The 13,431-nt window shown below is 49.3% G+C and overlaps 2 protein-coding genes across 2 annotated transcripts in view; one reads left to right on the forward strand and one right to left on the reverse strand.

Moving 5' to 3' along the window:
- Positions 1-13,431, forward strand: part of LOC142588871 (uncharacterized) — a 517,173-nt gene that overhangs the window by 118,401 nt on the left and 385,341 nt on the right. The window lies entirely within an intron of this gene.
- The window catches only part of LOC142588327 (XK-related protein 6-like), a 277,150-nt gene that overhangs the window by 3,372 nt on the left and 260,347 nt on the right, over positions 1-13,431 (reverse strand). The window contains exons 6-8 of the mRNA XM_075699937.1: positions 11,547-11,664; positions 9,327-9,480; positions 55-425 (exon numbers count right to left, since the gene is read on the reverse strand). Coding sequence (XP_075556052.1) covers positions 55-425; positions 9,327-9,480; positions 11,547-11,664 — 643 coding nt within the window. The remainder of the gene's footprint in view (positions 1-54; positions 426-9,326; positions 9,481-11,546; positions 11,665-13,431) is intronic.

The following is a 13,431-nucleotide window of genomic DNA, read 5'->3' on the forward strand; positions in this document are numbered from 1 at the left end:
CACCGAGGCGCGTCGAAGCGTGGCCTCCGAGATCCTGCAGGCGGTCGAACCCACCTTGACGTTGAGGAAGCAGAAGAGGTAGATGGCGCCGATGAGCATGTTGAACAGGTACTCGCGGCAGGGCCTCGGGCGGCCGGCGTCGCTGTCGCAGAAGCGCGTGCCCTGGTGCATCACCCAGACGGTCATGACGCCCCAGTGGCCGATGCAGGCCGGCAGCAGCCAGTACCGGTACTGGGACGCGAACAGGGCCAGCGCGCCGGCGCGCGACGCCACGGTGCCCAGCCGCCAGAGGAACTGCAGCGCCGAGCCGGTGCGGCTCATGTTGTGCTTGTCCGGCACCGAGCGGCGCAGGGCGCGGTGGTAGCTGGCCAGCGACCAGCACAGCTCGAACAGCGACGAGCCCACCGAGCCCAGCTGGGCGGCCACTGCGGAGGGTGTGCGGAGCGAGGACGGATGAGCGAATGAATGAATGAATGAATGAATGAATGAATGAATGAATGAATGAATGAATGAATGAATGAATGTTGTATTTTGACAGAAAAGTACAAAGAATCTCTGTCAAAGAGGCTGGCAAAAAAGGCACGAATGCCTAAGTGTCGGTCCCCTTCCCCGAGCCCAGCTGGGCCGCCACTGCGATGCGAGCGAGGAGAATGAATGAATGAATGAATGAATGAATGAATGAATGAATGAATGAATGAATGTGAATAATGAATGTTATATATCGACACAAAAATACAAAGAATCTCCGTCAAAGAGGCTTACAAAAAGGCACGAATGCCTAAGTGTCAGTGCCCTTCCCCGAGATTCGTTCCCAGTGCACAAAACACTGAAGCACACAGGGTAAGCATGGTACACCAAGTGGACACACGCACAGGCACACGCACATACGCACACACACACAAAAAAAAAACGGAAAGCACGTGAAATACATAACAGAAATATTTAATGCGATTTGTACACAAAAGAATGAACAGTCCTAACTTGAAGTGACGACAAATACATGTTCACTTTTTTTTTTTTTGAAAATGCTTAGGAACGGTGATTCATTTATCATAGCGAGTAAGCCAGGGCGCTGACTCAGAAAATCAGCAACTACGAACGCTTCCTTTTTCATGCCGTAATTTGTCCGGATCTTGTCTTTGTTGTAAGTTATGTGTCTTGTGTTGTATTTATGTTTGTTCGGAAGGTGTGCTCTGAAAAACGCGCTTTAATCGAGTCTTACCTCTTTGAATATTGCAATGGCTGTTTTATTTTGTGTTAAGGAGTCAGGAAGCATCGCTAGCGAACATTTCTATGGACAAAAACAAAATTTAGCTTGAGAGCCGTAGCTCAAAGGATCCCCGCAGGTGAGGACTATCCGTGGCCTTCGAAGTTTAAACGTGCAAAATTCCACACTTGACAGCAGTTATAACTTAATCCGCTATGTTGATGGAATTAAGTCCCCCTGGCAACGTTTGAAAGGTGTTATGAAGAATTGCATTAGGTTCAATATAAAACAAGACAATTGTGTTTTACTTACGTATGTATGAAGTGTTGTATCCTTCTTTAATATAATATTTGTTGTGGGCAGCATTTTGTTTATCTCCGCGTTAGAGTACCGCTCCCCGAGTTAGGCCGGCTTCTTAATGTAACAATTTTGCCTTCCTTGGCGCCATAATTAAGTACTTTCACTGATGGATTAATCAATCGATTAATACGTAAGTCAAATTTTATCTGTTCTTTGATTTAATCCAACGCTGTAATTATAACAGAATGCTCAATGTAATATTCCGTAATGTATCCTGTAATTATCGGCTGGGCTGACTAAATATGGCCAATAACAAAAAAAGAAAAAAAAAAACACATGACTTTGCCAACGGCTCGTAGTACATGTTGATGGGAGTTTTTCGTTAATCGTGAGTATATATTCTAATGTGCACAATTGATTAATTTAATTTAGTTGGCTAACAGTTTAAGTTACCTAATTGATAACGCCTCAAAGCAAAATTTACGGGAGGATGTCGGGAAATGACCGATAGCAGCGTTTAAATCAACTTTGGTCGTCTGCAGTGGTTTTTTCTATTCTCTTTCTGACTTTCCAATTATCCTCTGCAAGATTGGATGCTGCTCGTATTTCCAGAAGTGCCTCATTTCCAAATCTGGTGCCGTGAGAGGTTTAGAGAGCGACGGTATTCCCCAGTTACTCCACAGTCGGCCACACAAGCTTACGGGACACGAGTTTCACGACAAACGTGAGCTCCATCTGCTAAGGCATGACTATTTTCTAAGTTATTGAATCACTCGGTCGATCGCGGAGGCTGTACGCAACGCTACAAATCGAAAGTTTTTCGAGTTCCACGCTACGGCGCGTGCCCTGCATGGCTGCGCGAGAATCGGAAATCTTTCACGCGAATCCGGTGTCCCGTAAACTTTTGTGACCGACTCCGCAAATCTTTCCAGGCACGGCGAGCGAGCCAGTTTCGCCGTTGATAGCCGGCAGAGGGCGCGCGCTTCGCCGCGCACTCCGCCCGCCTGTTCTTACTTCATTCGTCCAGCGGATACATAAGCACCACTGCGGAGTATATATCGGTCGCGCCTGCATGCCCCCTGGCCCCCCTTTGTAACGCTCCTGCAGACCTGCAGGTCATCACCATACCCTCTTCCCACGGCGCAGGGTAGCAAACCGGACGTGCGTCTCGTTAACCTCTCTGCCTTTCCTGTCTTCTCTCTCTCTCTCTCCCCTGCAGGTCAGGTAATCTTTTCGCCATGGCTCCGGCGGTGGGGACAGTCCATTAACGGTGTGCGTTCCTCTCCATTCTCGTCGTTCTTCTTAAGCCCCTTTGTTCGGCTCCGGTTTCCTTCGGGCTTTGTTCGACGCGCGAGCCTTTTTTTCGCGCTGCCCCATATTCTCCCCCTCCCTCCTTCTCCCCCCTTTAGTTTATCCCCTCTAGTAGAGAGGGAAAGGCTTGGCGCCATCGGCGACTCCGTTATTCAAGCCTCGGCGCCGTTGAATAGGCTTTGTACAGCCTTTGCCACCGTGCACACGATGCCGCGCGCCGAGGCTGTGCTGCCCGGTCTTATTCGATGCTTCAGCGCTGAGGCCGTTGTACTCGCTGACTCTGTATGGGGCGAACGCGCTAGACCTTTGCCTGAAGGATAAAAGAAATTAAGGTTTCTGTGTCCTTTTGTGTAGGAAGTTTCATCCGCGTGCCACCACCGTATATATATATATATATGTATATATATATATATATACGGTGTATATGTATGTATATATATGTATATATATATATACACACACACACACACACACACACACACACACACACACACACACACACACACACACACACACACACACACACACACACACTGAACGGTGCTTTCCGCCACCCTTGCGCGCGCCATCTAGCGCCCTTCGATCGAGCAATTAATCTTAATAAATGGAAGGAGGGCAGAACAGGTTGAATACGGTCCGCAACTAATGACAGCGATAGAGCGCCGAGCAGTAGAAAAGATGGAGAAAAAAAAAAGTGTGCGAGGTGTTCGACCCGCTGTCTCTCTTTCTCTCTCTCTTTCTTCTGTCGATCGCTCTTCTAATATATAGCTGGCTTGACTTGCCTCGTCTGTGCTTTTCATCTTGATTCTTCTTGCGACTTCTCCTTAGACTTCGGTAACGACTATGTTTGAAGTGGTTTCAGAGAGCCCGTACAGCAGCCGTCGCTTTCGTTTACTTATTTATTAGGAATTTCTTTCTCGTGATGTTTTTTTCCCTTTCTCGTCCGCTTTGCCGATGCGTCGTTGCAGCTTTTAGTTGTACCTGTCGCGCGCGTGGGGAGCTCGTTATATACCGTATCCGTGCCGTTTCTAACCTTTTTGCGACTGATCTCCCCCTTCTTAATTCCTGTCGTACGAGGGCGGCTGATAGGGGTGTCCGGGCGCTAAGCCTAATGGCCGTTCGGCCGTTTCGGAAGGCCGCGTAAGAAAAGAACGCGTTCCCTCCCCTTTCTCTTTCTGCTGTCTCCGAGTGCTAAAGGTGTAAGAAGAAGTGAACGACTTGCGTGCGAGAACCAGTGCTGCCCGCTGGATATATATATAGTAGCGGGACCGTGACGATCCACATCGCAAAATTTTGGAGGACGCTTAAGCTTCGCCTTTAAGAGTGGAACGCGATAGCAGTCAAAGGTTCCTGACTGCTTCTCACGCTTCCCGGCAACTGCAGCTTATGTAACCGTAATGTTTACCGGCAAACGATGGCGGTGAGTGCTATACGAAAGCGAACTTTCTGCAGTAGAAACGTGGCCTCTTGCGTGAGGTGCGGATGCGTCGGTTGCGCGGAGGCGAGCGCCATCTGGATGGTATTGCAAGGAAACGGGCGCGCGCCGCTCTATGGATGGTAGAAACGCTGCAAAAAGGGTGTGTGTTTTGAGTTTCCGCGTAACTGAATGATGTTTTCTCGCATATTCAAATTACAGACCGACGCGATCGTGTCTGTAGGTTGTGTGTTGCATGGATTTTTGCATGCAAGCGAGTGCTGGTAACTTCTGTTGCCGGAGTAACTACTCGCACTGGCTATAGGACAAGCCTCCTTGTCTGAACGTTGGCTCCAGGCTGAAGTTTGCCGCGTTTGCGCACTGTTGAAAACTTCTACTCTCCATCTCTCTGTGACCCTTATGTCTCGCCAGCTGTAGAGAAAAATAAGATAAACGCTTGTTCGTCGTGCCCGTATTCTGAACAGGAGTGTGTATTTCGCTTCAAGTCCCGATCATCTGCGTTTGTGTCTTTGTTGGCACTCTCTGTGGCGTCGCAGGGTTCACGTGGTTCAGGGCGCGCGCCTTGAAACACGACTGCATCTAGGCACTGGAAAGCAGAAGGGGACAGAAGGAACAGACGACACTGGCATGCGCGCGCGTCGTCTGTCCTTCATGCTCCCGGCCGTCTGCTTTGCGCTGCATGTAGCGATGGTTTAAGCGCAATAGGTGGTGTCCCAATGCACGCCCGAGCGGTGGCGCCCTCTTTATAACAAATGCAAACCTCGAAGGCTATGGTTTTGCTGGCTGCGTGCGGCAGAAGCGATTGCAGGAGCCGCAAACACGTCACAGAAGTTGGGTTGTGGACACCACTATATATACAGGATATCTACAAAGATTCCACAGCTACCTTGATTCTCCACAAGAAAAGTAGAAAGTTACCTATAAAAAAATGGATCAAGCGAGAAGACACAATCTTTCCAATGCTATTCACTGATTGCTTGGAAGGAGTATTCAAGTTATTAAACTGGGAAGACTTAAGAGTGAGTTTCAGCGGCGGATATCTCAGCAGTTTTAGATTTGCAGATGACATAGTCTTGTTGAGCAACACCACGGAGATGAATCGCAACGAATGATTGATGACCTTAACCGAGAAAATGTAAGAATGAGATTGAATATTAATATGCAGAGGAGAGAGGTAATGTTCAATAGCCTGGCAAGGGAATGAGAATTCAGCATCGCCAGTCAGCCTCTAAAGTCCGTGAAAGGAGTACGTTTATCTAGGTCAATTACTCACAGGAGACCTTGACCATGAGAAGGAAATTTACAGAAAAATAATTATGGGTTGGAGTGCATACGGCAGGCATTACCAAATACTGACTGGAAGCTTACCACTGTGGTTGAAAAGAATACTGTAGAATCATTGCATTCTACCGGCGCTAACATATGGGGAGAAACTCGGAGGATAACAGTGAAGCTCGATAACAAGTTAAGCACTTCGTAAAGAGCTATGGAACGAGAAATGTTGGGCGTAACGTTACGAGACAGGAAGTGAGCGGTGCGGATCGGAGAGCTAACGGGGATAGCCGATATTCTAGTTGACATTAAGAGAAAGAAATCGAGCTGGATAGGCCATTTGATGCGTAGGGTGGAAACCGGCGGACCACTAGATTTACAGAATGGGTGCCAAGGGTAGGGGGAAGCGCAGTCGAGGACGCCAGAAGACGCTATAGGTGAGGGGATGAAACCAGGAAATGTGCAGGTGCAAGTGGGAATCAGCTATAGCGCAAGACATGGGTGATTGGAGATCAAAGGGAGAGGCCTTAAAGTCATCCTGCAGGGGACATAAAAATAGGCTGCTGCTGCTGATGATTATGATGATGATGATACACAGGCGAGAACACGAGGGAAAGACGACGCGAGCACACTACTTTGAACAGACGACACCAGCGGTTGCGTCGTACTTGTCCGTTACTTTTTCCGTCTGCTTGTAGCATGCAGCCACGACCCTAGCGCAAAACAAGACGTCTGTTCAAAACAAGACGTCTGTTCAAAACAAGACGTCTGCTCATCTTGTTTCCGTCTGCCTGGCGCTGCCTGTACTACTCTCGATCACCGTGCTTGGCACGATCCGCCCTACGTCACTCCGTTGTTTCCGAGTCCTCCTGTACTTATCACGTCCGTTCCTCGCTTCTTGCTCTTCGTTCTCCGGGGCACTTCAGACGGTTCTTTTTTTCTTTCGTGCAACGGCGTCCCTCATTAGGACGTGATTAACTAACGACTTAAGAGCTCCGGGCGACGTCCTCGCCCTCCCCGTTGCTGTAGCACGCATGCCGTTACTGGTATGAACTTGCCTTCTGCTCGCCTCCGTTCCCCCCTTCCCCCCTTTCTTTTGTTTGAATATTAGACTTTCCTAGCGTATCTCCCCTTCCTTGAGCACATATTTCTCGTACTTTCTGCTCTCGCTCTTAGACGTTTTGCTTTTACTCTAGAGCAAGCTGCGTAGATTGCACTTGCTCTGATTACTGCCGTTTTCGTGTTCTTTGTTCGTTACTCTCTCTCCCCTCCCCTTTCTTGTGTGTAATGATTTAATTTTGTTTTAATTTGCGTTTGTCTGTCTATAGCGACCGGAACTCTGGCACTCGTTGACATACGCCATTTCTCTTTCTTTCCTGTCTCGGATTCCTTATTTTTTTGGTTTAGCTTGAAAATATTGCCCTTCTAAAAGTGCACGCGCGACCACCCTGTCCGAGGTCTGGAGCCCTCGAACCAACCCCCCTAGCCCTCCTCGCCCATCTCTTCCGGGGTTAATTATAAACTCGTTTCGTTTTCTCTATTAATTTCTTTTCCATTGTCTCTCAACATGGGGACGGCACGGGTGTATGCGTGTTATTCGCCGTGGCGAGGTTCTCTAATATGCACATAGTATATAACGAGAGGCCAAAGCTTCCACGAGCCTGAAATGCCGCGGTACGCACTTTATAAACGCGGCTACGTTTTAACGAAGTCTTTCGAGCTCTCACGATTGTACGTGCTGCATTATTCTTTCTTCTTTGACCTTTCTTTTTTTCGATGACCGGCCGCTAATAACGTCTAGCACAGTCTCCTGTGCTCCGCCTGCGTTGTTCGCCGCTGCTGCAGCAGCAGCTGCTGCTGCTGCTGCTGCTGCTGCTCTGAAGCGAACTTCCCTGCGGCTGCGACTTAATTGCTCGCTCTCGCAACATGCTGTTTCGAAACACGTTTGCGGGAGAAATCCCCGCTTGATGAAGCTGTGCGCAGCCTGTCGAGTCTCATCGGGCTACGTGTACGGTAGCGCACGCGGTTGGCGTTTTTTTTTTCCCTTCTACGCATTAGAGAGTTTTAGCGCGTCTGCATAACGTATTAGCCGTCACGGAATACCGGGTTACCGTGGATGTTTACGTGAGCGGCCGCGTGGCACGACACCATCTTTTAAAGATTTTAAAGAGGAAGGACAAGAAGCTATTATTGCATAACAAAGTACCATTTTGTGCGAGTTGGAATTACGAATCCATGGCAGGATTTTCAGCTCAGAATTACGCAGCAACGTGGTAAGAAAAACATAGACATAGAGCTACAGTGACTATTACTGTCGTTGTACTATCATATTTTACTCGGCTACTGGCGCTTAAAACGTTGGCGGGGGACGTAAACGTCAACATGCAGTTTCTTTCTATTTTGCTTTGATGAGAACGCCTGCGTACTATATATACGCAAGTATTATATAATATTCCGGTTGTTCGCCGACGTTGGTGCATTTGATTCCAGTGTACATTACTTATCGATGCGGACTTAATACGCTTCTACCTGTTTAGATTAACATGATCTGTTAATTTGTTCTGTTGACATGTTGTTAGACAAACCTGCTTTTGTGTTGTATATAGTCCTTCCTGCTTGGGCTAGAACTACGGCTCATGGTATTTATAAATAAATAAATGTAAATAAATAACTGACAGTAAATAGATTTGGCCAGTCCGACATTCCGGTATGCGCAATGGCGTTTGCGTTTACGAGTTTACCCGACGCTCGTAGCGACATCTTGTGACGCTTCGTCTCACTACAACGCTTGACAGACGTGTTATGCACTCTAAAAAAAGTTTACACCTTTTGGAGTGTATATTTGCCACACAAAAATAATCCTCATCTGCCTTGCCCGCATTTCCTTTCTTGAAAACGCTGCTCTCGTTACTTTCATGTGAAGAATGCTCCGTCATGCTCATAACGCGCATGCCGTTCGTGACTTGGAAGTACCGGGCTCGCAGCGTTAAAGAAAGTAAATGCGTGAAAAACAGACGACGATTATTGTTGTGGGGCAAATATACACCCCAAAGGGTGCAACTATTTTTAGAGTGTCGTAATCAGTGAGCGTTCTTAGCGAAACATAAAAATGGAAAAGGCAACGTGTTCGCGATTACGCCGCTGCCGAAAATTTATACCACCAGCAAAGTAGAATACACTTGGTTGCTTCAATATTATCTCTGCGTTTGTCTGGTTGAGCTCTGTGCTACCAGGTAGCACCACCGACTCGGCCGCTCACGTTTACGCCTCCGCGGTAACCCGGTCATCCGAAAACGCCATTGCGTATACCGGACTACCGCACACACTGAACCTCTCTAGCTTTAGCTTCTTACTGTTTACAGGTTACCGGAGCCGTGGACGGCAGTAGCAATGCCACGACATCTTGTAACACCTTGTCTAACTACAACGCGTTTGAAAAGCTTTTGTGATACGGGGGTGCTCATGTCGCAAAAAAAAACCGTATTAGGATTGCACGTTAATGTTGACGTCGCTACCAGCACCTTACATCCGCATTTAAGTAGCATGCGGTAAGTCACTGCAATATTCGCAATATTAGCTTCGTGCGCTCTCTGGTTAAACTCTCTGTCACAAGATGGCGTTGCCAGCGCTTTCGCTGTCTTAGTGTACGCCTCTCCGGTAGCCCCGGCCGTGTTCCGCAAACGGTGATACGCTCACGGACAGCTAAAACTCACTGTCGTCGCGCAGAAAAGAGCTTCGCTAAAGAAAGCTCCGCCGTGGCAACAGTACTTGAGGAGCATTAGTGGGCCGAGTCGCGCTCACCTGTCAGAGTGTCCACGTGCATGCGCAGTCCGTACCGGTCGCACAGTATGTACAGCTGCAGCACGAGCTGCGGCGCCGACTGCATGAAGCTCTCGAGCAGCGCCAGCAGGGCCGTGTCCCGGTCCTCGTGGATCATGAGCAGGTAGTAGTCCACCTGCAACACGTCCCCATTGGGCGGGTACGTCGGTGGGGTGTGAGTAGAGGACGCGCCTCGGCAGCCTTGCAGGCAGTGAAGTGCCCGTATACGGGCAGATACACGGTGCGTGGCCGACCGCGTTTCTCGTAGAATCTGTGCGGCAGGTACGGTGTATCTAATCCGACAGGGGCAGTATTTATGTAACCACACCCGTCTGTAATGCCTCTGTCCTTGAGGGTATACGAGATAAATATGCAAAAGCGCTAGCGTACCGAGCTATTGGTGCACGTTAAAGGAGGTACTGACATGCTATTCTCGAATATCCATTTTCTTTTTGCGTTAAGTAAAGGCGCTAGACTTCTAAACCGTAGAAGAAATATTGTCGAACTTCAGGGCGCACTAAATAATTTGATATTGTCCCGTTGTAGTCGTGGTGAGGAACGCAGTAGCAGAAAAATGTGCATCGCGATACAAACCCTTTATTGGGCGGACCTGTGCTCACAAAAGCACGCGGCACTCAAAGCACAATAACGATGGCGTCGAGCGCAATGAGCGGTCAAGAGTCTGATCAGCGGGATCAAGCGCGTCGGCTTTTTTACGTGACTCGTCGAACGTTCGCACGTAATCGCTGGTGACGGCGTGCCTTCCAGAAAGTGCTACACAATTCGTGTCGCACATGCAGGTTATAGGGAGTTTGGGCGAGAGCACGCACAGCAGGTATAGAATCAACGATAACATTCGAGGAACTTCCCGACACATGCTTGGCGCGTCCTGCGCCGAGGTATATAATAGGCAGTTTTAGTAGGGCGTCCGTGGCAGCTCTGCGTACGCGGGAAACCCCCGCGGAGGCGACAGTGCGCATGCGCAGTACGCAGGGGCACGCACGGTCTCTTGGGTGCGTGTGCCTGCGGCTTTTCGAAAGCTGCGTGTTGTCCGCTGCGGGCTCTGCGGGACGTGCTCGCGCGTTCTCGCGTGTCCACGAGAAGCGCGTTTTTCCGATATGGCTCTTGCCGGAGATAGACTCCGGCTTGGGGATTGTCTTCGTGGCGTCTCTTATTGGCTGCAGAGTTTCAGAAGGTGCCATATGGCGGCGCTGAGTAGCACACTATTCCGGCTCCTGCGCGTGCAGGTCAGCAATCCCCTTCTCAGCTTTTGCGTCCGGCTACGCGTTCGGCCGACTATTAGAGAGTTTTAGGTTAGCGGACGCAAGCGGGCTTGCGTACGCAAGAACTAGGGCCGACGACGGTACTGCGCATGCGCACACCCGGACGTAGGGTTCTGCGCATGCACAGTACCGTGGCCCCTATTTCTTGCGTATGCAAGTCCGCTTGCGTCCGCTAACCTAAAACTCTCTAATCCCGTATCGCACGCGCGCGCGCGCTTCGCTACGTACGCACAACCTCGCGCGCTGCGTACGTGGTGGGTGGCTGCGGACGCCCAACTAAAAGTGCCTATTGTTCAACATTTGTCAGCCGGGAAAAAGCAGTCCCGGGAAAAACAAAAAGATAAAACAAGTACTCGTGTCAGTGTAATAATTTTTCTACAGCCAGTTGTGATTTCATTTCCCTGGAGGTCACTTTTTGTCGCGACGTCATAAATGCAGAATGTGGTTGCGTGGCAGCGGGACATTGCTAGCATTGTGCGAAGTTTTGACACTCGCAGTGTCTTGCTCCCCCGTGTAGCTACCTTCTTCGTTATGACCGTCACGACACAGTAAAATCTAAACCCGAAGCCGACCGTAGAAAAGTTATTATATTACATTGTCTAAGGCTTCCTGAGGCTTGTCAGCGTTTTTTTTTTCAGGGTTTTAAAGAGGTCCGCCGCCTCATTTAACGAAAAAGCAATTATTAACAGGCTAAAATATTATGTCAGTACTCTAATTCTACACTGTAAGATGATTTACTTCTTTAAAGGGTGAAAAAAGGGTGTAAGTCAATGTATAACTGAAACCATTACATCCAGAAAGGGTGTAAGGGTGTGAGTTATGGACAGATTTGCACCCTTATTCTCTTTCGAGGGTGCAAGTTATCTTGCAGCGGGTGCGAGCGAGTGCAGTTGTTCAGCTGCAGGAACGGTAGGCGCACCTGTTGGGAGCGCGGCTGCTCGAGCCGCACGGGCGTGAGGTGCCACTGCTGCTGTCGTTGGCGACTCCGCTTGTCTCGCGAGCGACTCTTGAGACCGTAGACCAGGAGGTCGATGTACCTGCGAAGCGTACAGAGGGTGTGTTTCCGTTTTTTTTTCTCTCTTTCTTGACGAGCAACAATGGCGAGCAACAACAGCGGCAGGTGTTATATTGCGAGGCCGGGAACCATAAAGTGCGATCTCTCTCTCTCTGAAGTCTGAGCACAAGAGCAGAGCACCGGTAAGATAAAGATATTGATCTACGGCTGTATAGGGTAGCGCGTTGGAGCTCAAACATTGTAATAAAAACGTCGCGAAAAGATGGAGACAAGGAAAGTTGGCGACGACGCAGGCGCTGTGTCGTCTGCGTTGCTTCGATTTTTTTTTTCGCCAGCCGGTCTGTATGGTTCTCAGCTTTTGACGAAGCCTTCTTTTTTTCTATGTAGCGCGTTGCACTTTCTGGCACTAAGAGAGAAGCTCTGAAAGAAAACTTTACCGGGTCTAAAATGATTTACAGCGCTGGTTCCTCAGTCCTCCTTTCAAGCAGCTGTCGTCGAAAACTGCTCAGCACGTCTTAGGCTGTCCTTTGGCAAAAAAAAGGCCCCCAATCCCCTTCCCTCTCCAGAAAAATAAAGCTTTTTGTTTTTTTTTCTCTCCCAATTGCCACCTTCTCTGCGCAGTGCACGTTCGAATATCCGCCATCAATCCTCGACCCTCGTTCAGCGCCCCCGGCATATCGCGTATATACGGTACTGCGTATAGCGCACTGCATCGAAAAGCCGTCACCGCTTCTCCCGAATGTACGCAGCTTGCCAAGGAACTGATTTAGCGACCATGTTGCCAAGGGAACGAGTCATTTGGCCGTCCGAGCGGACGTTTATACGGCCGTCAACTTCTTTCTTCTCCGCCGTGACGCCTTATATTACGACCGCCACCCCACCCTTCCTCCTCTTCCGCCTGCTCCTCCCTTGGATCCGGGCCTTGACTCGTCTTGGCTCGCCTCTTGGCTTATTCATAACTCACGTTTATAGTGCGCGTTGCGAAGTCCGCATATACACGGAGGCTCGGCCCCGGTGGCTGGTCGTAACTCGGCCCTTGGCTCTAGGGCACGAACTTGTTTCTCTCTCTCTCTCTCTCTCTCTCTCTCTCTCTCTTTCTCGCCTGCGCGTATTTGTGTGTCTGAGCGTGCGTGCTTCTGCGCAAGTGGTCGCCGCCGCCTCTGTGTTGTTGGTGGGCTTGCTCCCATTTCTTTTGGCTCGCTTTTATTTTCTCGCGTGTCGATGCGCCGTCGCTGTATACCAGCCGCGTCGCGTCTTACTGGGAAACAGAGACGACCGTTCCAACGTTCGCCTGCTACCGGCATCCTTTGCGTGTTTCCTTTATACGCGTTTCACGCTGAGGCGCCGTGCGTGGGTGGGGAGGGCGTTTCCTTGATGTGAGCGGGGTTCAGAGAGAGCCCGTATAGGCTGCAACTGCTGCCGCTTGGTGGTGGTAGCTATAGTGGTGGTGCGCTGATCGTTCTCTCTCTTTGCCGCGTTACACCCACGTCTCCCATGTCCCTTCTTTTTTTTGCTTTTTTGCCTTTCTCAACTTGCGCCACGCCCTTTCGCATCCTGCTTTCTGTGTTGCTTATACTCCCGGCATTCTCTCTGGTCGATGGCTGCTCAAGCTGGCGCGCGGTATCGACGATCTGCGACGATGCCGGCGTTCGTGGCGCGCCTCGATCGTCTAACCTCGGCTGTATATATATATATATATATATATATATATATATATATATATATATATATATATATATATATATATATATATATATATATATATATATAGATATATATATATACTTGG

The sequence above is a fragment of the Dermacentor variabilis genome, chromosome 7 (assembly GCF_050947875.1).
Source record: "Dermacentor variabilis isolate Ectoservices chromosome 7, ASM5094787v1, whole genome shotgun sequence".
Classification (NCBI taxonomy): Eukaryota; Metazoa; Arthropoda; class Arachnida; order Ixodida; family Ixodidae; genus Dermacentor; species Dermacentor variabilis.